The sequence below is a fragment of the Mauremys reevesii genome, linkage group 1, assembly GCF_016161935.1.
Source record: "Mauremys reevesii isolate NIE-2019 linkage group 1, ASM1616193v1, whole genome shotgun sequence".
Lineage (NCBI taxonomy): Eukaryota > Metazoa > Chordata > Testudines > Geoemydidae > Mauremys > Mauremys reevesii.
The window spans coordinates 262,347,133-262,369,292 of NC_052623.1; the positions used below are offsets into that span (position 1 = coordinate 262,347,133).

The 22,160-nt window shown below is 42.6% G+C and overlaps 1 protein-coding gene and 1 long non-coding RNA gene across 4 annotated transcripts in view; one reads left to right on the forward strand and one right to left on the reverse strand.

Moving 5' to 3' along the window:
• WASHC4 (WASH complex subunit 4) overlaps nucleotides 1-22,160 on the forward strand; it is a 60,174-nt gene that overhangs the window by 31,992 nt on the left and 6,022 nt on the right. The window contains exons 19-31 of one of the 3 annotated variants that reach the window (XR_005583722.1): nucleotides 511-616; nucleotides 1,633-1,749; nucleotides 3,246-3,414; nucleotides 6,122-6,276; nucleotides 6,963-7,037; nucleotides 7,132-7,236; nucleotides 10,123-10,257; nucleotides 11,511-11,619; nucleotides 12,404-12,470; nucleotides 13,836-13,922; nucleotides 19,122-19,269; nucleotides 20,816-20,912; nucleotides 21,515-21,646. Coding sequence is in view for 2 of the 3 variants with exons in the window: in XM_039484971.1 (XP_039340905.1) it covers nucleotides 511-616; nucleotides 1,633-1,749; nucleotides 3,246-3,414; nucleotides 6,122-6,276; nucleotides 6,963-7,037; nucleotides 7,132-7,236; nucleotides 10,123-10,257; nucleotides 11,511-11,619; nucleotides 12,404-12,470; nucleotides 13,836-13,922; nucleotides 19,122-19,269; nucleotides 20,816-20,912; nucleotides 21,450-21,646 (1,567 nt within the window). In the remaining variant the exon portion in view is untranslated. Of the gene's footprint in view, nucleotides 1-510; nucleotides 617-1,632; nucleotides 1,750-3,245; nucleotides 3,415-6,121; nucleotides 6,277-6,962; nucleotides 7,038-7,131; nucleotides 7,237-10,122; nucleotides 10,258-11,510; nucleotides 11,620-12,403; nucleotides 12,471-13,835; nucleotides 13,923-19,121; nucleotides 19,270-20,815; nucleotides 20,913-21,449; nucleotides 21,647-22,160 lie in introns of all 3 variants that reach the window. The other 2 variants (XM_039484971.1, XM_039484981.1) reach the window with 2 other exon arrangements.
• On the reverse strand, nucleotides 7,434-11,053 carry LOC120370386. Its single transcript, XR_005583724.1, has 3 exons — nucleotides 10,138-11,053; nucleotides 9,923-10,001; nucleotides 7,434-7,516 (listed from the first exon to the last, which is right to left on the reverse strand). It is a non-coding gene; the product is annotated as an uncharacterized LOC120370386 (long non-coding RNA).

Sequence of the window (22,160 nt, forward strand, 5' to 3'; positions counted from 1 at the left end):
GCCGCCGAAGAACGAAGCGATGCGATTTAGCTGCCGCCGAAGTGCCACCAATTGGCTTTCTTTCTTTTTTTTTTCCTCACTTTGCTGCTTGGGGAGGAGCCAGCCCTGCTGGTGTACATCATATGATCAGAGACAAGAATAATTCCTTTACTATAATGTTGCTGTAGGAAACATAAAGATATCATTACAGAGGCTAGGTGTGGTATACCTTGCAACAGCATTTCAGTAGCTTGATATGGTGCTTACAGATATGATAGTGAAAATGGGCATCCATTTATCAAAGAGCTTACATTTTCTTTTGAAGGCCAGTGGAAAAATAATAAATACCATGTACATGTGTATCTTGAGCATTAGTGCTATGAAATAACCTGTGGCGTAGATGATCATAAAAAACAAAAAAGTGGGCAGTGCTGCAAAAATATGGTCTTGCTGACGTGCAGTTCACCATCCTTTACATGTTCTTTAGCGCTGCTTCGGGTTTTGTTTAATAACTAATATCTTGCATTTTAGCATCCGAACACAGTGTGATTGTTGCTTCTTGTACTGGCATCGAGCAGTCTTCCCAATTTATTTAGATGATGTGTATGAAAATGCAGTTGATGCATCTAGATTGCAGGTAAATACAAAATACCCCTAATTGTTCAGTTAGAGTGGCTTACTGAACTGGGGAGGCGGGGAAAGAAAACCCCTAAAATTGTAAAACAGTTAAAAATCACAAGTCCAGTGTTAGTTACAAATAACTGGCTGAGATTTTTCAGAGCATTAAAGGGGTTTAGATAAACTTATCTTCCTTTTAAAATTAACGAAAGGCATGTCTGATAAACTGCTCTGTAAATCTCAACCAGTACTTTAAATAGTAGGCATCACTTACAACGGTTTGTCTGTCTCTTCTTACCCTGCCCTTCAGTCATTTCATTTTTAAATTAAGGTCTTTGGCAGATTTAAAACAAAAATTGGAAAAATCTTAGTAATCTTTTGGTTCAGTGTGCATCTATTTTTATGCTTAGGTATTTATAAGGTACTTATTACCTGGGTTCCAAAGGATTGCTGTAGGGGCCATACTGGAGTTTTATCCTCTCCTTGTGCATTATTGCATAACTAGATAATTGCATTATAACTTTTCTTTAAAACTGACTCACAAGCATCCGATACTGGCTTTTACTGGGATGAACCACTGGTCCAGGATGTTAAACTTGATGAATCACTTGTGTGATCCACTCTGACTAATTTATGTTTAATCACTGTTTTAAGTAATGGACTTGCAAAAGGCTAGAACTGAATACTTGTTAGTTAATCTAATGATTGGGAGTGGGGACGATAACAGATAGTCAATTCAAATTGGCTTACGGTACTTAACATTACTTCCTTCATTGTTTTAGGATAACTGAATCCATCAGTCTTCCAGTCCATAGATTATTTTTAAAAAGCTTAAAGCTACAGTCTGTTAGGTTTTACATTATTGTAGTGACTATTCATATGAAATCAACTAGAAAGTGATCCTTGTTCTTTGGATTTGAGATTTTAAACTGTTTAAATTGGGCGGATTTTAGCCTTTATGTTGTAAATATTTTGAGATGTTTGATGACATGTCTGTCTTATGGTTTGCATATTAGTTTCTTTCTGGTTTTTTAGTACATGTTTAGTGCATTACGGGACTGTGTTCCTGCTATGATGCATTCAAGACACTTGGAGTCCTATGAGGTACTTCTGGAGTGCTATGACAAAGAAATCATGGAAGTTTTAAATGAGGTAATTGTACAAGTTCGGGGTTTACTGTGAGTGGGGTCTAATGGTGACAGTTTATTTGGATTGTGTATTAAAGTCAGCTTTTATTGACTGAAATTTAGGATTTTCTATAAAACCTATATAGAAGTCTTTGAGACTGCTGTGCAGTATGGTGATAAATGAGAAAATGAACATTTTCTCAATCTCATGTTCTTACCTGGCCTTGTTACCATAGTATCTGAGTACTTTAGTCTTTTAATATATCAATCCTCACAGTATCCCTGAGAGTTAGAGAAGGGATATTACCCCCATTTTACAGATGCTGACACACAGAGAGACTAAGTAACTTGCTCAGGGTCACATAGGAAGAGCAGGGAATTGAACCCAGATCTCTCAAGTCCTTAGCTAATGATTTAACCACTGGACCACTCTTCCTCTCTGTCTAGTCCTACAGCAAATATAATCTATTCTGGGATTCTAGAGAAATCTCAGACAAAATAATATATTGAAGGTTTTTCTAAACTGTATGAAGTCTTATTGGAAATGAACCACACCTTTCTTAGTAAGTCACATCAGTTGTAGACTCATATAAACCAGGGGTTCTCAACCTAGGATTGCAAACGGGCACTGGTGGCTTGCAACCACCCTGTCCATCACATATTATTGGTCCCATCTGAGCTGTTGTAACAAACATGGTTTGAATTTAGTTGAAGCCAAATGGGTTTTTTAATTAGTTTGAATGGTCACAGTGATGGGTGTGTGTGTTTGCAGGGAATGGATGGGCCTCTGCTTAAATCTAGGTAGGAACCACACTGGTGTAAAAAATTTTTAGAAGTTTCACTTGGCCACAAAAACATTCTAAATCCTCCTGATTAGTCAATGTAAATGGGTGCCCTAGAACTGACACTGTTCATTTAGAACCTTTCAGAAGTGCTGTGCCGAGTCTTCATATAGTCACTCTAATGTAAGGTTTCGTATGCCAGTAATACATTTTAACATTTTTAGAAGGGCTCTTTCTATAAATCTATAATATATAACTAAACTATTGTTGTATGTAAAGTAACTAAGGTTTTTAAAATGTTTAAGAAGCTTCATTTAAAATTAAATTAAAATGCAGAGCCCCCCCGGACTGGTGGCCCGGACCCGGGCAGTGTGAGTGCCACTGAAAATTAGCTCGCATGCCACCTTCGGCACACGTGCTATAGGTTGCCTACCCCTGATTTAGAAGTTGGGCATCTCATCTTATCCCTAATAACAGGTAGTTATCCATGTAGTTTCTGAATTATTCCTCAGTTTGACTACTAGGGCATCAACATGGTTTCTTTTGCTAGTGCTAGTTTCAGTCCCTGGAACTCTCTGAAATTTTCAAACAAGGACTTTATGCTGCAGGTTCACCTATTTCTAAGATGTAGTCAGTCACTAGTGTCATCAACCTTCTTGCTCTGTAGGCAAATTTCATCTCTATTAAAATAGGATTTTGAATGGACTCTTAGCATCATTTTTGTCACTCCCTTGAATAGCACTTGCTGGACAAATTGTGTAAAGAAATAGAAAAGGATCTACGCCTTTCTGTGCACACACACTTAAAGCTCGATGACAGAAATCCTTACAGAGTTGGGATGAAGGATCTGGCCCACTTTTTCTCTCTGAACCCAATTCGATTTTTCAATCGGTTCATTGACATCAAAGGTAGGTTGCATTTAATATACCTTTTTTTCCCTCAGCACTTCACATCTCTTTAGTTTCTCTGATAATCCTTCTGGTATTCCATTATTTTCTTTTTGCTTAACTATTTCCTTTACGGATTTCTGTGATCTCAGTTGCACCCTAATAATATCTTAGATATACAAAAGTGGCATTGCAAGCGTAATCCATAGTTAATAATGTTGTGGCTCTTTACCCACCTCTAGTGGCTAGCTTACATAGGGTATGTCTACACTACGGGATTATTCCGATTTTACAGAAACCGTTTTTTAAAACAGATTGTATAAAGTCGAGTGCACGCGGCCACACTAAGCACATTAATTCGGCGGTGTGCATCCAGGTACCGAGGCTAGCGTCGATTTCTGGAGCGTTGCACTGTGGGTAGCTATCCCGTAGCTATCCCATAGTTCCCGCAGTCTCCTCTGCCCATTGGAATTCTGGGTTGAGATCCCAATGCATGATGGGGCAAAAACAGTGTCGCGGGTGATTCTGGGTAAATGTCGTCACTCAATCCTTCCTCCGTGAAAGCAATGGCAGACAATCATTTCACGCCTTTTTTCCCTGGATTGCCCTGGCAGACACGATAGCATGGCAACCGTGCAGCCCGTTTTGCCTTTTGTCACTGTGACCGTATGTGTACTGGATGCTGCTGACAGACACAGTACTGCAGTGCTACACAGCAGCATTCATTTGCCTTTGCAAGGTAGCAGAGACAGTTACCATCCCTATTGCACCGTCTGCCGTTGTAAATTGGCGATGAGATGATGGTTATCAGTCATTTTGCACCGTTTGCAATTGGAAATTGGCGATGATGGTTATCGATCCTTTTGTACTGTCTGCTGCTGTCATGGGTGCTCCCGGCTGGCCTCGCTGAGGTCGGCTAGGGGCGCACGGAAAAAAATGGGAATGACTCCCCGGGTCATTCTCTTCTTTATGTTTTGTCTAAAACTAGAGTCAGTCCTGCCTAGAATATGGGGCAAGTGTACTAGAGAACCAGAGAGCACAGCTGCTCTGGGTCAGAGCCCCAGAGATCCCGCAGAAATGATGAGCTGCATGCCATTGTAGGGGGTGCCCCTGCAACAACCCCACCCATTGCTTCCCTCCTCCCACAACCCTCCTGGGCTACCGTGGCAGTGTCCCCCCATTTGTGTGATGAAGTAATAAAGAATGCAGGAATAAGAAACACTGAGTTTTTAGTGAGATAAAATGAGGGGGAGGCAGCCTCCAGCTGCTATGATAGTCCAGGCAGGACATTAAAGGGTGGGGGGAGAGGAGCGCAGCCTCCCGCTGCTGTGATAGTCCAGGGAGTACAGAATCTTCTCTAGACATGAAAGGGGTCGGGGGGCTGATGGAGCTCAGCCTCCAGCTGCTATGATGAGGACGGTTACCAGCCGTTTTGTACCATCTGCCGGGAATGACCGGGAGTCATTCTCATTTTTACCCAGGCGCCCCCGGCCGACCTCACCGAGGCCAGCCAGGAGCACTCACGGGCTGATGATGACGATGGCTACCAGTCATTTTGCACCATCTGCCACCGGGAAGGGGATGCTGGTGTTCAGCGCTGCAGCACCCCGTCTACCAGCAGCATGCAGTAGACATAGGGTGACATTGAAAAAAGGCGAGAAACGATTTCTTTCCCTTTTCTTTCGGGGGGGGGGGAGAGAAGGGTGTAAATTGACAACATACACCCTGAAACACCTGGGAAAATGTTTTTGATGCTTCAGGCATTGGGAGCTCAGCCAAGAATGCAAATGCTTTTTGGAGACTGCAGGGACTGTGGGATAGCTGGAGTCCTCAGTACCCCCTCCCTCCCTCCATGAGCGTGTGTTTGATTCTTTGGCTTTTCGTTATGCTTGTCACGCAGCACTGTGCTGAGTCCCTGCTGTGGCCTCTGTCTATCATAGCCTGGAGATTTTTTCAAATGCTTTGGCATTTCGTCTTCTGGAATGGAGCTCTGATAGAACAGATTTGTCTCCCCATACAGCGATCAGATCCAGTATCTCCCGTACGGTCCATGCTGGAGCTCTTTTTGGATTTGGGACTGCATCGCCACCCATGCTGATCAGAGCTCCACGCTGGGCAAACAGGAAATGAAATTCAAAAGTTCGGGGGGCTTTTCCTGTCTACCTGGCCAGTGCATCCGAGTTGAGATTGCTTTCCAGAGCGGTCACAATGGTGCACTGTGGGATACCGCCTGGAGGCCAATACCATTGATTTGCGGCCACGCTAACCCTAATCCGACATGGCAATACTGATTTCAGTGCTACTCCCCTCGTTGGGGAGGAGTACAGAAATTGGTTTTAAGAGCCCTTTATATCGATATAAAGGGCTTCGTTGTGTGGACGGGTGCAGGGTTAATTCGGTTTAATGCTGCTAAATTCGGTTTAAACGCGTAATGTAGACCAGGCCATAGAGAGGTTTAGGAGTTTGTTGGCTCTGAGCTAGTGGGCTTGGTCCTTCAGCTCAAGTTAGTAAAGGCTCATGGCTTTTTAGATCCGGAGGTCCTGGGTTCAGTCCCCACAAATGACCCCACTAGGGCTATTGTTACAGTCTTTTCTTCGAGAGAACCCAGTTTTAAGTGCCAATGCAAGAATTTATGGATTTTCCTTTTTTGTTTCTTTGCTATTCCCCAGCAATTTAAGAGCTGCAGTTAATAGTTAAATGCATACTTTATTATTCTTGATTTTTACAGTTTATGTAACACACTACCTAGACAAGACCTTCTACAACCTAACAACTGTAGCTCTTCATGACTGGGCCACATACAGTGAAATGAGGAATTTAGCAACTCAGCGCTATGGCTTAATTATGACAGAAGCACATCTTCCCAGTCAGACTTTAGAACAGGTGAGGTATATGTGTGGGTATTGTATGTGCCACTTTATTCTGGAAGTCCTAGATAATTATTCAAGGCATTAACAAGGTACAGAAACCGAGGAACCCAAAATTAGCGGCTATTTTCTAAAATTTTGGCCTAGACGATTTACCCAAGACTAATAAGTCTGTGGCATAACCAAGGTAAAACTCCTGATTCCCAGACCCATACTTCTTCATTTTGAGCACTGAAACGGTGTAATTAACAGTAAATAAATGGGTTTTTTTTAAAAAAGTAGCTATTAATTTGTGAATCTTGAATATGGAGGCTTTTACATTTTTATTTAGAAGCTGAGAAAATGGTCCAATTTTTCCCTTTTTGCTTTGCACTTATTAGATATGACTAAAGAACCTTGACTGTCAAAAATGTTAAAAGATACAAGCAAAAAACCTGAATTTTAATGTGACACTGACTATAAAATTTAAAACAAAACAAACCATAAAATAAATCTAGGCTCTGAAGTAGCCCAGAACAAATTGAAAAGATATTTTCACAAAATTGAAAGGAAAAGTGATGATTTTCATACATAACTAATTACTTTGCTTCCAAAAGACTTTCAAATGATTCATTTGCACTATTAGCAGTTACTTTGAATACATTTGAGTGACTCCCATGAAGCTGTTCTGATCAATTAAGGATTTTTGCCATATTGTTTCAGGGTTTGGATGTTTTGGAAATCATGAGAAATATTCATGTTTTTGTATCACGCTACCTCTACAATCTCAATAATCAGGTGAGGTGTATTCTGTACTTCTATGGGTAGTTCGTATCTGATTTTTATAAGGTTTGGTTTTGATATGGGGTATATGATGACCTTTTTTTTGCAGATCTTCATTGAGAGAACTAGTAATAATAAGCATTTGAACACTATCAATATCCGACACATTGCTAATTCAATTCGAACTCACGGCACCGGAATCATGAACACAACAGTAAGTATCTTCTGGACTGTTTCTTTTTAATATGTACAGAACAGCGTCGGAACTCCAGCATTTCCTGACCTTTGAGTTTTTAACTGTGCAGTTTTTAATATTGCACAAACATAGCTTTTTGTATTATATATAACAAAGTAGTCCTCAAACACCAAGCAGTCAACATCAAAAGTCTCTTATGAGTTATATTACTGGTAGTTACTATATAAAGTCAGATCTTTGTGCAAATGCCACAGCTGACAAGATGTTTAGAAATGTCCTGGAAGACCTCTGAATTGCCCTAAAGATGAAAATAAATGTTATCAAACAGAGGTATTATGTTTACAACACTTTAATTTCTAAATAATGGCCCTTATAATTAGAGTGCCATATATTGCTACTTGTTAAAGTTTGGTAGGATGGGGTTTTTATAGCATTTCATTTAAGCAGATCAGGAGAAATGTGATGCTGATGTCTACTAAATCAACTTAGACTGCCATTTTAGAATTTGGGAAATGCAGGGTCATTTTTTTAAGTGGCTTTTATGAAATATGTATTTCACTTTACTTTGGTTAAGATTTGTCATTGACTTTTACTACTTCCTTTCTTTAAATCTAGATGCTGTTCCATGGTATGAGTTATTACAGTGGTCCCCAACGCAGTGCCCACAGGCGCCATGGCGCCCGCTGGGGCATCTATCTGCGTCCGTGTACTGGCCCACAGGCAAGCATCCGCCAAAATGCCGCCGAAAAGCAGCGTCATCAAGTGGCGTCGCCGCCAAAATGCCGCTGATTTTCGGCGGTATTTCAGCAGCGACGCCTCTTGACGTTTCCGCTTCTCGGCAGCGTTTCGGCGGATGCTTGTCCGCCGGCCACAGTCCTTGGTGGCTCGCCATCTGGTGCCCGCCAGACGAAAAGGTTGGGGACCACTGGGTTATTATATAGCTTAGGATTTCTGAATAGAATGAATGTAATGATCTTTGGCATAAGGACGGCAGTGTGTCTGGTAAAGATGAACACTGTTTATACACTGTAAATAACAGTACTGTGTTTATTTAGCCTAGTAAAGCTTTGCAGATGTTTGTTACAACTGAAATTTAATCTGTTTGCATGTTGCATATTCATAGTAATTGAAGTAATTAAAAAACCTGGTGTGGTGCCAAAGCTTGACTGGAAAATCCAACCAACCCAAAAACGATCAAATTTTGGACTGCCACTCAATTTCTCACTCTCTCTCTTTCTGTCCCATTCTTCCTACCAAGCCAGCACAACATAAGAACTTGATGAGCACTATGCACTGAAGGACAAGCACTTTCTCTAAGGCACTATGTACAAAATGAAAATGTTTAGAAATGAGGGTTCTTACTCTTTGTGGCAATGCAGGAAAGTGCTTGCTTTTACAAGCATGATGCTAATATGTTCCTCTCGTATTGGAGTTGCTTGTCTCAGAGATATCAGCAACTGAGAGAGTTGTCTTGCACATCACAATGCTTCCTGGCCAGGTGGATGCCTCCTGCCTTATTTGCTTTTGACTGTGGTCTAGATGGGGGTGGGCCAACTATGGCCTGCGGGCCGGATCCGGTCCCTCAGGGCTTTGGATCCGGCCCTCGGGACTGCCCCCTGTGGTGCCGTGGACCCCGTGCCACTCTCAGAAGCAGCCGACACCACTTCTCTGTGGGCCTGGGTGGGGGTGGGGCAGAGGGCTCTGTGTGTTGCCCTTGCCTCCAGGCACCGCCCCCCGCAGCTCCCATTGGCCGGGAATGGGGAACCATGGCCAATGGGGAGCTTCAGGGGAGGTACCTGGAGGCGTGGCAAGGGCAGCACATGTGGAGCCCTCCGCCCCCCCTCCTTCAGGGGCCACAGCGCTTCCTGGAGCGGCGCGGGGCTGGGGACAGGGCAGGCATGCAGGGAGCCTGCCCTGGCCCCAGTGCGCACTGCTGCCACCCTGGAGCCGCTTTAGGTAAGCAGTGCTGGGCTGGAGCCTGAACCCTGCCTGCACCCTGCCCCCCAGCTCCCTGCCCTGAGCCCTCGCCTGCACCTTGCACCCCTCCTGCACCCCAACTCCATGCCCTGAGCCCCCTTATATCCCCCACACCCCTCCTGCACCCCAACTCCCTGCTCTGAGCCCCCGCCGCCCCCTTGCACTCCAACCCAGTGCCGTGAGCCCTTTCCTGCACCCCGCACCCTCCTGCACCTCAACCCTCTTCCCTGAGCACCCTCATACACCCCGCACTCCCTCCCGCACCCCAGCCCCCTGTCCCGGCCCTGCATACAATTTCCCTATCCAGATGTGGCCCTTGGCCCAAAAAGTTTGCCCACCCCTGGTCTAAATTGTCCACACAGACCAGGTAATGAACTGTGACTTGGGGAAAAAAAAGGAGGGGGCGGTTAATTCCAAGGGACAATATTTTAGAAAATTTTGAGCAAGTGAAAAGAAGGTGGGAAGGTTATAATGAAACTTTGCATGTAATCTTAGCTATAGAATTTACTACAGTGAAAGCAGACATTCAGTGAGCTTCACTATTGCCCCACTGTTATGAATCCTAGTCATGAACCACCTGAGGCATGTTGCCCATATGCTAAGAAGAGGGACAGCAACTGAATACTCCAGAACTAGTTCCTAACTAGTCGTGGGCTTTAAAAGATCAGCCTATTGCCCTCTTATTGGCCTTTCTAAAGGAAATTAAACCTTCCAACAAAAGATTTACCTTTCTTTAGGAAGAAAGTTGCTCAGGTTGAGTCTCTTTGAGATCCACAAAATGGGGCAGGCTGTGTTGAACTTTCCACCTGCAAAAAATATGTCATAATATGGAATAAAAGCGTCAAGAAGCTACTGAATGATAGTCACTAGAGAGTCATGTTAATTTGAAAGCGGTTTTCTAATTTTGAATTTTTAATTTTACTCCAGGTTAATTTCACTTACCAGTTTCTGAGGAAAAAGTTCTATATCTTTAGCCAGTTCATGTATGACGAACATATCAAATCCAGATTAATCAAAGATATCCGATTCTTCAGGGAAGTCAAGGATCAAAATGATCATAAGGTACACTACATGTGGTTTCTTGGATAAACAATAACTTGATTAAAAACTGTGCTGCCTTTGCACTGAAAAGCTGATATGAACTGAACTACAAATGTCAGTTTTTAAATAAAAGAAAATGATATGTTTATAGACAAGTGGAACCTTCTGGCCTATCAAAATACAGTGTTGCAGTGTATACAAATTCCTGCATTGAGACTGGTTGATCTGATTCTAATTGCTTACTGAACACTAGATGGTACTCATCAGCAGACACAACATGGCACTGCTTTGTATTATAGGATGGGGTACGTTTATTCTCTTGTTAACCTGATAATGATGCTTAGTGCAGATTTAGTCTAGTGTTGTTCTAAACCTCCAGTCCAAATCAAGTTTACCAAAGTTAATCAAAGATATCCGATTCTTCAGGGAAGTCAAGGATCAAAATGATCATAAGGTACACTACATGTGGTTTCTTGGATAAACAATAACTTGATTAAAAACTGTGCTGCCTTTGCACTGAAAAGCTGATATGAACTGAACTACAAATGTCAGTTTTTAAATAAAAGAAAATGATATGTTTATAGACAAGTGGAACCTTCTGGCCTATCAAAATACAGTGTTGCAGTGTATACAAATTCCTGCATTGAGACTGGTTGATCTGATTCTAATTGCTTACTGAACACTAGATGGTACTCATCAGCAGACACAACATGGCACTGCTTTGTATTATAGGATGGGGTACGTTTATTCTCTTGTTAACCTGATAATGATGCTTAGTGCAGATTTAGTCTAGTGTTGTTCTAAACCTCCAGTCCAAATCAAGTTTACCAAAGTTACAATAAATATTCCTATTTTGTAATAGAGGTCACTGTTGACATTAATGCACAAACTTGGTATATGAGTACAGTAGCTATCCCTTTCTCAAGGCCTTGTGCGTAATTCACATCTTCCACCATTGCATGTCTAATTTTGAAAAAATTGAGGTTTAATGTTTGGAATAAAAATGTACTGGAATGTTCTTTGTATGTAGTTTGTTCTTATAAGAAGAGTGCTTTCATATTTATATATAGCAGTAACAGATCTCGTCTTTGCAAATGACCTGGTCAAATGACACTTTCACAAACTACTATGCACAGACAGAGTTACACTTACAAAGATTGAACAAGGAATGTTTGTGGGGTGGTGGTAGAAGGTAAAATGATGTTTAACATGAAAAGTCAAGTAGATTCTTCAAAGATCAGTATTCTCACAAACTGCAAAAATTGTTTCTGTAGTATCCCTTTGAGAGAGCAGAGAAGTTCAACCGGGGCATCAGAAAGCTTGGAATGACGCCTGATGGACAAAGTTACCTTGACCAATTCAGGCAGCTCATAAGTCAGATAGGTATGCATCACTGTATCTAAAAATATGGTACAAACATTTTAATGGCAGAGGTCTTTGTAATCCTATAACTACACTGCTTATTTTACCTATATTTTAAGGTTGAATCCCAAATTCAAGCCTGATATAAGCAGATGCATTTCCATTGAAGTAATTGGAGTTTTACCTAATTACACAAGAAAGAGTCCTAAATGTTTTAATATAAGATGTATCTAGAGCTTGTATGAATGTTTTTTTTTATTTGCTTTGGGTTCAATTTTTATTTGTTTGACTGAGGCAACATTCATCCAGGTTGAGTATCTTTCCCACTAAATGAGAAGTACAGTTCTGTTAGACTTAGATACTTCAAAAGGTGTTTTGAATCAAATACAAATGTGTGCATATATTATAATAGTTAAATTTGATTTACTAGTTGTAGTAACACTTTTGGCACACTGATGCCACCAGTGGTGTAGGCATCTAAAGCCTGACCTTACGAACATTTCCTGTATCTTACTGCAGCATTTGGACCTTAGTTAAGGAGTTTAAAAATGTAGCACGTGTGAGCACAATCTCCTTAGATGAAGCCAGTCATGGCTCATGTTTTGTTCCTCTAGTTGGACTTTGTGCCATTAAACTCTAAAGTATCTGCATTTTTTTTCTCCGTGTAATTAGTTTCAGAATATTTCTCTTGTAAAACCATTCTGGCTACCCCAAGGCATCAGAATATCAGAGTTAACAGGGATTTTGAAATGTGTACATGTAAATATCTAACTTAGGTATGTTCCTGTTTTTCTTGTTTTTAAAGGCAATGCAATGGGCTATGTGCGAATGATAAGATCTGGTGGACTTCACTGCTGTAGTAGTGCAATTAGGTACCTATATGAATATATTTCATGCTGCTACTAATATTTTATATCCCTGTGCTACCCATTCATACTGATATTCCCTTAGGAAGGTCTCTTTTTTTCCCCTACATATTCATCATTTGACTCAGAAGTGCAAAGAGTATTAAGAATAAGTGTGGCATTTTCCAGGATACCAGCTCTGTATTTTATATTAATCTTTTTAAGAGGAGAAGTCCTACAGAAAAGTCCAGCTAGCACATTATTTAGCACTGAACTTGCGAGGCCCTAAGTGCCCTTGGGTCCCATTCATGTCAGTGGGAGCTAAGGGAGCCCAGCACCATGAAGGATTGTGGAATAACGTTATGGAATAATAAAATAGTTCAAGCAATATTCTAGGCACTGTACAAATGAGACAGTCGCTGCCCCTAACAGCAAAAGACACACCCGCAGGACTTGAAGGGAGCGAACTTCGTTTATATGTATTGTATATGTATTAGTCCTATGTATTGAACATTTTTGAACCTCCATAAGACTGTTGTACATTCTGAGGACACAAGTAGACATTCTCCCTGCTCTTAAGAGTTTACAAACACAGTTAACCCATTCCTTTCTGTTTAGATAACAATTGAGTTTGGAAAAGTGTCTGATACCATGTGTTAAGGACACTGTATAAGGCTACAAAGGAATTGCATCTCTTGTCCTGCAAACTAGTTCAGAATCCCTTACATTGCAAAATTGACTAATTGGAGTTCCTTTAACTACAAAACCATAACCTTTTGTATAGTATAGCACATTACATAGGTGAGCTCTTACAGACCAAAATGATTATTTATCATTGCATATAGTGCCATAGTGTACATAACATTTTACAGAGAGAACAGGGTACAGTTTGTACTCTGCAAAGTTTACAAGCTAGGTGTTGTACCATATGGTATATGGCAGAAAAAGAGATGGCATCAGGTGAGGGGAGTGGGTGGTTTATGGGCAGTATTATGAGGCTGGCTGTTCTCTCAAGGTGTTCATCATGTTTCCTCGTTTGTTAGCTATGATTTTATTTGGATGGTGTGGAAGTACGGGTCATGGTTGAAAGATGCTTTTGGAGGAGTGGGAGCTTGTGTAGCATATGGGATTGAGGAGGACTCTGCAGGCATAGCAGAGCAGCATGGGAGAGAGCGCAGAGATTCTTCTGGAAGAAAGATAGGAAGGGAACAAGGTTGGTAGTGGAATTAACAGACCCTGGGTGAGAAAGAGAGAGAAGATGTACGCAGAGCAGTGTCAGACCCTTGAAGGCAAGGGTGGTTCATTGTGTAATTTATTTATAATTTAACTTAGTTGATGCATCAGAGAGTAAACCACAGTTAAATGTAAACCTAACACACAATAATTGTGTAGGTTTGTTCCTGACCTTGAAGATATTGTTAATTTTGAGGAACTAGTGAAAGAAGAAGGACTCTCAGAAGAAACACAAAAAGCAGCCAGGTAACCCGACATTGTGTTTTGAGACATGGGGAGGCAAGCGTCTTTGTTTTTAAACTTGTGTTTCGTGCCTTTCTTATTTAAAAAATTCAAATGCTTTACAAAAGATAAAATGAAATTAAAATTTCTTTGTTTAATCAGAAACAATAGGCACTATTGCTTTAAAGATGCTAAACTGAAAATGACATTTGTACCAGTTGGATCCATTTGGAACTCAGCTGCTCTGTAAAATTGTCATTTGGTGAGGAAAGTTCTTTAGCTTGTAAATGTCTTAAGTTTTAGAAATCTCCTTTCTGGTTAAAGAGACTTTAAAAACAAACCCGCTTCACTAATCCTATTCTAAGCCCTGTTCAGATATCATTGAGGACTCTGGGGAAAGCACCACCTGGCTACCTTGGCTTGTGTAGTGGAAGGAATGAGCATTTTCCATTTGGAACACACTGGTGAAATGTGTAGGAGGAAATCATTGCTTCCAACTGTATTGGGCTCTTCTCAAAAGCATTCTCTCATCCAGAGAATAGCAATAGCTGGTGGTGGCCTATCTGAACCACACTTGCTAAAATGTGTTCTGAACACTGATGTATTTTAAGTGATTCAAGCTTAGATTTCTGTTGGTCCTCTTTCCTTGTTTAGAGGCATCAGAGTGTGACCAACAATGGGTACAGGGAATATCTCAATTGGCAAAACGTTCTGATAGTCATCTTTCAAAGCCTGTCTTAAAACTGAACCTTAAACTGCCCTTTTGTGGCTATGGATGGGAAACAAGCAAATCTTCTGCTTTATAGCCGGTACACTTTACTTGCTGCTAAAATAAGCCCCTTCTTGTTCTAAGTCTATGGATATAACTGTATTCTGGTCACCTATTAGCTGGCTATAGATCCAGTTAACAAAACATGAGCTTTCTTTATCATTTCTGCTGTGAGCAAATACTAGATTTGTTGTCACTTCATCCAGGTGGACATTGTGAGTTAGAGCGGTGTTTTGAGGAGGTCGAGGAAAGTTTTACCATGTTGCCATAGAGTTCCACAACCTTTAGTGCAGTCAAACTTGCTATACAGATCTGGCTTAATTCCTTGCTATATGCTTTCTGATTTGAGATGTAAACTAATAAAACTTTGCACTCGTTTTCTCCCTACATCTTTGTCATTGAAGGGAGCCATCTTTGCTTGGAGTGAATCTACAGAAAATGTATTCCAATAATTCTGAATGTTTTAAGGGTGTGTATGTATAATTTTCTGTTGCATAGCTTCTTTCTGCATTCACCGGGAATGGTTAATACCCCACACCGATGGAATCTGGAGGCAGTCCAGTGTTGCTGCTGGAGGCCCCGGGACTAAGCCTAGCCCTCCAGCTCAGGCCTATAGATTTTCTGTCTCCAACAACGGAACAAGTTGGTGGTTCGGTTTCCTCTGAGGGTACGTCTTCACTACCCGCCATATCGGTGGGTAGCGATCGACTTCTCGGAGTTCGATATATCGCGTCTCATCTAGACGCGATAGTTCGAACTCCGAACGTGCTCCCGTCGACTCCGGAACTCCACCACCACGAACGGCGGTGGCGGAGTCAACGGGGGAGCCGCGGACGTCGATCCCGCACCGTGAGGACGGGTAAGTAATTCGAACTAAGGTACTTCGACTTCAGCTCCGCTATTCACGTAGCTGAAGTTGCGTACCTTAGATCGACCCCCGCCAGTGTAAACCAGGCCTTACCTTCTTTCTTTGTTCATGCGGCAGCAATTTATCTTCCTTCTCTTCCTCTTCTCCCCCTGGATTGAGTATTTGACAGTGAGATGGTTTCAACCACCGAGCTCCACCAATGAAGCACCCTCCTCTCCAGGACACCCCATTCAGGCATGGCAGCTATCCTGAAAACTGCAGACTAAATCTAAGCAGTGTTTTCCATGCGAGGCACCATTTACAGGCTCTTCAGAGGGCAAATTATGCCCTGCCTGTTCTCTGTCAGGGCATGGGGCTCAGACTGGACCGGTATGTCAGGTCCCCCCATCCCAAGAGCTGCAACTCTAATGCAGAGTCTAAGGATGAGAAGGATGCTATCCAGCCATCTTGGGGTAAGTCCTCCAACAGACGGGAGGGAAGGAGAAGAACTGCCTGTCCACCCCACCTTCCCCCAAATGATCCCAAAGTCCCATCCTCCAGATACTGAAGTGGGTCCTCTGCTCCCTGGGGAAAGAAGTGGGGCTCCTACACAATTCCCCTTCCTTCCCCTAGGAATTGGGGCATTCTCCTGGTACTCAGGAGTAGGTCTGGCAAACCTTGAGATTCTGGAATCCCAAAAATCAAAAGCTAGCATCACCTTTTGCAAGACAGCAATTAGTATTACTAATGAGCAAGTGGGGTGAAAATCCGGGGTCAAATCCCCTCTCCTTTGACTTCACCACCCTGTTCCCTCGAGGGAGTGTTTGCTGGTGCTTTTCTCCTACACAGAGTCTCTGTGTTCTGTATCAAGTTCACTGCCCCTTTCCCACCCGACAGCATGTCTGGCCCTGCAGAAAAGCCTGTCGTTCCCAGGAAGCCCTCCCTCAGATTTCAGTCCAAGGACCCTCACTCACAGCCAGGGAAAGGGATGCAGATTTCAGGCAGCAGCAGAATGGGAATTGTGCCTGCTTATCATAGTAATAAAACCTTACTCTGCCAGGGAAAGGGTTTTCTCTCTCCCTCTCTTGCTCCCTGTCCCCCTCCGTTGGCTGGCTGCTCATTAGCATGTAAGGAGCACTTCAAGCAGCCTGTGACCAGAACAGAGGCTTCTGAGGCTTCTGCTCCCCATGAAGTTGCACCATCATGGGATTACAGAGGGGTAAGTGAGAAATTCCTTCCTATGTTCAAAATGATCCTGTTACTGAGTAAAGCCCTGAGTGGTATGGGGCTGCTCCTACAGTACTTATGTGGGAGCTAGCCAGCATTGGGGAGCAGGCAGGCAACCTTTCATGCGGACATCTAAAAAGTGACTTCTACAATCGAGGTATTTGTGCTGGCACTCCTCATTGGTTGAGTGGTCCTCAGATCAGGGTAAATAGCATGCTATCTTCCACCTGTAAACTGACAGGGGAAGTACACCTCTACCTGATATAATGCGGTCCTCAGGAGCCAAAAAATCTCACCATATTATAGGTGAGACTGTTATATCAGGGTAGGGAGAGGAACCACTCCCCACCCCAGCTCACCTCCGCCTTCCTCCCTGAGCGCGCCACCGCCGCTCCGCTTCTTCCTCCCTCCTCTCTTCCAGGTTTGCCGTGCCAATCAGCTGTTTGGCCCGGCAAGCCTGGAAGCGGGAGGGGCGGGGGGGAAAGGAGAAGCGGAGCAGAGGTGGTGGCGTGCTCCAGGGAGGAGGTGGAGATGAGCTGGAGCGGAGAGCGGTTCCTCTGTGCCCCCCGTTACTTGCTGCGTCCCTCCCCGGGGCACCTCGCCCCAGCTCACCTCTGTTCTGCCTCCTCCCACGAGCGCACCGCAGGTCCGCTTCTCCTCACTCCTTCCCAGGCTTGCCGTGCCAATCGGCTGTTTGGCGCGGCAAGCCTGGGAGGGAGGAGAAGCAGAGTTGAGCTAGGGTGGGGAGCGGTTCTTCTGCACCCCCGCTTACTTGCAGCCCTCCTGCCCTAGCTCACCTCTGCTCTGCCTCTGCCTCCTCCCACGAGCGCACCACAGCTCCGCTTCTCCTCCCTCCCAGGCTTGGCGTGCCAAACAGCTGATTGGCGCAGCAAGCCTGGGAGGGAGGAGAGGTGGAGCTGCGGCGTGCTGTGGGAGGAGGCGGAGTGGAGGTGAGCTTGGGGGAGGGTTGCAGCAAGTAACAGGCGGGTGCAGAGGAACCACTTGCGGTAACACACATTCGGATATAACGCTGTAAAGCTGCCCCATCTGCCAGACCGCTGTTTTACCGTGTTATATCCGAATTCGTGTTACATTGGGGTAGAGGTGTACCACACGCACTACCGAAAAACAAAACCAAAATTAAAAAAACCCCAACCAAACAAAACCAATCCGCAGGACTTTTCCAGGCCAGGATGCCAGTGGCTTGCAAGGTACTCTACAATATCTTCCCTTTCAAGCATTATTAAATAGATTTTCTGTAGATGTCTCCTTTGAGGCCATCATAAGATCCAAATGAGGACAGACTACTGATTTGAAACCAAATGTTAAGCTAAAATTTTGTTCTAACCCATAGCCATCCCTTTGGAAGTTTGTGGCATACATGGACATTCCTAGTACTCTAAAGATATATCTCAAGCATATGGAGTACAAAAGCCAAGGGTACCCTGTTCAGCTCACTCTATCCAAAATGCCAAGGCTCTAGGGTCTCAAAGTTGCGGCAGGCAAGATGTTAGACTCCTGCACCATGCTAGGAATCTATTCACATAGAATCATAGAATATCAGGGTTGAAAGGGACCTCAGGAGGTCATCTAGTCCAACCCCCTGCTCAAAGCAGGACCAATCCCCAAATCCCTAAGTGGCCCCCTCAAGGACTGAGCTCTCAACCCTGGGTTTAGCAGGCCAATGCTCAAACCACTGAGCTATCCCTCCCCCACAGAAGTGTCTAGGAGTATTGCGGAAAACGTGTATGAGCCTCATCTGAAGAGTTGCAAAGTAAGTTTCCATTTGTCTGCAGAGGAGAGCCTTTGGTAGGAGGGTGCTTCTGGCTTGGTTTCTACCTTACTCCTTGCCTTGTATGTGGGGAAATCTTTCCCTTCCTGCCTTTTATTCTAATGTAATAATAATAAACTCTGGATATTCCCCACCCCCCCACTTCTAAGATTCACTGCTGGCTACTTCCCATTAGTGATGAATTAGGAGAGAAGTTGTGCAACAGAATGAGAAATTTCTTACCTAATTTTCTTTCTGTTAGCAGTTTCTCTCCTCATTCAGCCACCCTGGCAATCTGATAAATTCCATTTTGTATTTTGGTAATTTTTCTCTTAAGGGAGATTTAGACATACAATTGTTTTAGGTTATTTAATACATTATACCCAGTTGTCTTAATACTAATAATCAGTTGCTGGAGTGTTTCTACAACTGTAGACCAGCTCTTCTGCTTGCCTGGACTGAAGGGCTGGGTCTACTCCTGGAGCCTCCAGCAACAAACATTGGACTGCCTCCAAATCCCATAGGTGGGTACCGACTATTAGTGATGAACGAGGAGAAGAGCTGTGCAACAGAAACTGATCAGATAAGAAATGTTCTCATTCTTTGCAGGCAGTTGGATTCTGTCCTCACTGATCTCACACGTAATTCTGCAGAAGGGACAGAGTACTTCAAAATGCTTGTCGACGTTTTTGCTCCCGAATTCCGCAGTCCAAAGAATATGCACTTGCGCAACTTTTACATTATTGTTCCCCCACTGGTTAGTATTTTTGCCACATATATTGATGTGAATTTTTTTTTTTTGATTTATGATGCATAACATTAAACCACAAGTACATGTGTAGTAGGCTATTCAAGCCGACTTAGGCACCAACTCCCAACAGTGCACAGATGGGACCTCTTTACTGAAAGAGTAACTTTAAAAAATCTTTCCATCCATTAAGTTAAGTCAGTGGAGGAATCTTAATGGGGGAGAGAGAAGAGAGGCATCTGGGATAGCATGTGATGAAAGGAGAAAAAGCAATGATATTAAATGCCTCTTCCCCAAAAGTGTCCTTTCAGCAGCAGCTTGGGGACCTCCAACCGCTTTTAACTCCAAATTCTAAGGCCCTCATCCTGCAGTTGGATCTGGTCAGGAAGATCCTTGCCTCCATGCAGAGCCCCACTGACTTCAGCAGGGTTCTGCCCACTTGGATCGATTGCATGTTCAAGGCCAAAACTGGGAACTGTTCACTATTCCAAAACTAGCTTTTATAATAGAAAATTAGCTGAAGGTGGCTGAGCCTCCAGCTGTGATTGTGAAAGATGAGGGGGCATCATGGGTGATGTAAATGAGGAAGTTTCTCTCCGTCTCCCTACATCTTTCAGCTGTTTTTCAGAGATGGCTGCATTTCAGAAAGCTTCATTAAATATCTTTTTGAACATTTAACTATATTGAGCTACACTCTAATGAATGCACCACTCTGGTGTGTGTATTAATAAACTATTGGTTTGCCCACTGGGTGATTGAAGAGAATTGGCCTTTCACCTAAAACACGTCCATTGTGTGGTAGTGCTACAATGATCTGAAAGAGTAGCTCCATCTAAACAGTAATAAAACTGCATGAGACTCTCCTGTGTGAGTAATTCAATACTAATTTAAAATACTGTCTTTAGTGAGCTTTCAAAAAACATCTTAGCTCTTTGAGTTAGGTTTAAGAAAAGTCATTTATTTTGTTCATATTTAGCTTCATTTAAACCTCTATTGGACACCTGTTCTGTGCTCCTATTCTGTGTCCCTTATATTAATGTAAAGCACTTGACATCACCAGCAAATATAATGAAAATTATACCGTACATTATTAATTATATTATGCAAACTCAGAACCCTCCAATCCTCAGTTGACCATCTCCCCCAAAGCCTAGGAAACAGATGGGCTGTCCATCCAAAACTCTTATAAATCAGGGACTCGGATTTTAGCTTGCGTTTTTGGATGTAATTATATTTTATAACTGACAAAATTGCAAATGACCACCTTTTATTTTGCCAAATCTTCCTCTCAGGTTATGTCTACAATACAGATCTTGCAGCTGTACCACTGCAGCTGCACCGCTGTAAGGTCTCCCTGTAGCCATTCTATGCCGGCGGGGGAGAGCTCTCCTGTGGACTTATCGCTGTCCACACTGGAGCTTTTGTTGGTGAAACTTACGTCGGTAAGAGGTGTGTTTTTTTTACACCCCTGACACAAGTTTTGCCAACAAAAGTGCTAGTGTAGACCAAATCTGAAATGACATTCTTTGGGACAACTACCTTTCCTTCGTTTCAGACTCTCAACTTTGTAGAACATTCAATTAGCTGTAAAGAGAAGCTGAATAAAAAGAACAAAGGTGGTTCAGCTTTCACGGATGATGGTTTTGCCATGGGTAAGTTTGAGCATACTGTCTAGTCGTCCAGTCAATTGGCGTGATCAAGACTTTACAAAATAATAATTTGCCATAACTTTTATGTTTAGCATTGCCCACTATTTGTGATTTTAAAATTTGAGTTGTCCTTACTTCAGCATGACGGACTTGTGTAGATTATTGCTTTCCAGTTTCAATGTTGTGTACTTAGTTCTCTTACTTCTCTGTGCGCACTACTAGGGCAGACAACACTTCACCACAGGAAAATGGAATTTTACACAAGTCTGTTTCATCATTTGTTGGGTGTTTTAGTGATTTTATTTATTTCAACATTTTTATTTTCAGGGGCGCATGCATAAAAGCACATCTAGCTGTGATGTTTTATAAAGTAAAACTTGCTCTTTATTGTAGCTTCATAGTTAAGACTTAATTGTAATGTAGCATGTAAAGTGAATAGTCCCAATACTAATATTAAAGGATATTCAAGGGGGTATATATAGAATATGTGCCTGCATTTGTTCAATTTGACTTTGGTAAATGGTTTGTTAATGACTGCAGGTGTGGCTTACATTCTAAAGCTTTTGAATCAGTACCAGGAGTTTGATTCACTTCACTGGTTCCAGTCAGTCAGGGAGAAGTATGTGAAGGAGATAAGAGCAGTAGCTAAGCAACAGAATGTGCAATCAACTAGTCAAGATGAAAAGCTACTACAGACTATGAACCTTACCCACAAGCGACTGGAAGTTTGTTTACAGGTACATTATGGTTCCAGTTCTATGACTTGTATTGAACTCCACATTTGCTTGTCTTGGTTCAGTTGGTTATTAGCGCTATAGAAAGCACCATCAAGAATTTGTAGAGACCATTAAACTATTCACTGCTGCCTAGCACAAAAAAAATGCCCCCCTCCAAAAGAAGAGATGAGCTGGGTGGTATTAATTATATATTTAATGCTGTAAGCTTGGTGCTTTAAGATGTGCTAGAAGAGAAATACCTTGCTCCTAAGAGCTGAAATCTACAATAGATGGCTAACTTGAGAGAGAATGACTGACCATGGAATTAGGAGGTAGGTAGCAATAAATAATATGATGTATGTTTGTGTATAGAGAGTCAAAGGAGCTTGGTTCATAGCATTGGATATTATGACTTCTGTGAATTGTGAAGATGAATAATGTCTCAGCTATCAAACCAAGGAAAGGCAAGCCTTATTCAGTATCTTGAAATATAGTAGTTTTAACTTCAAGGCACAAAAAATTACAATTCTTTCTG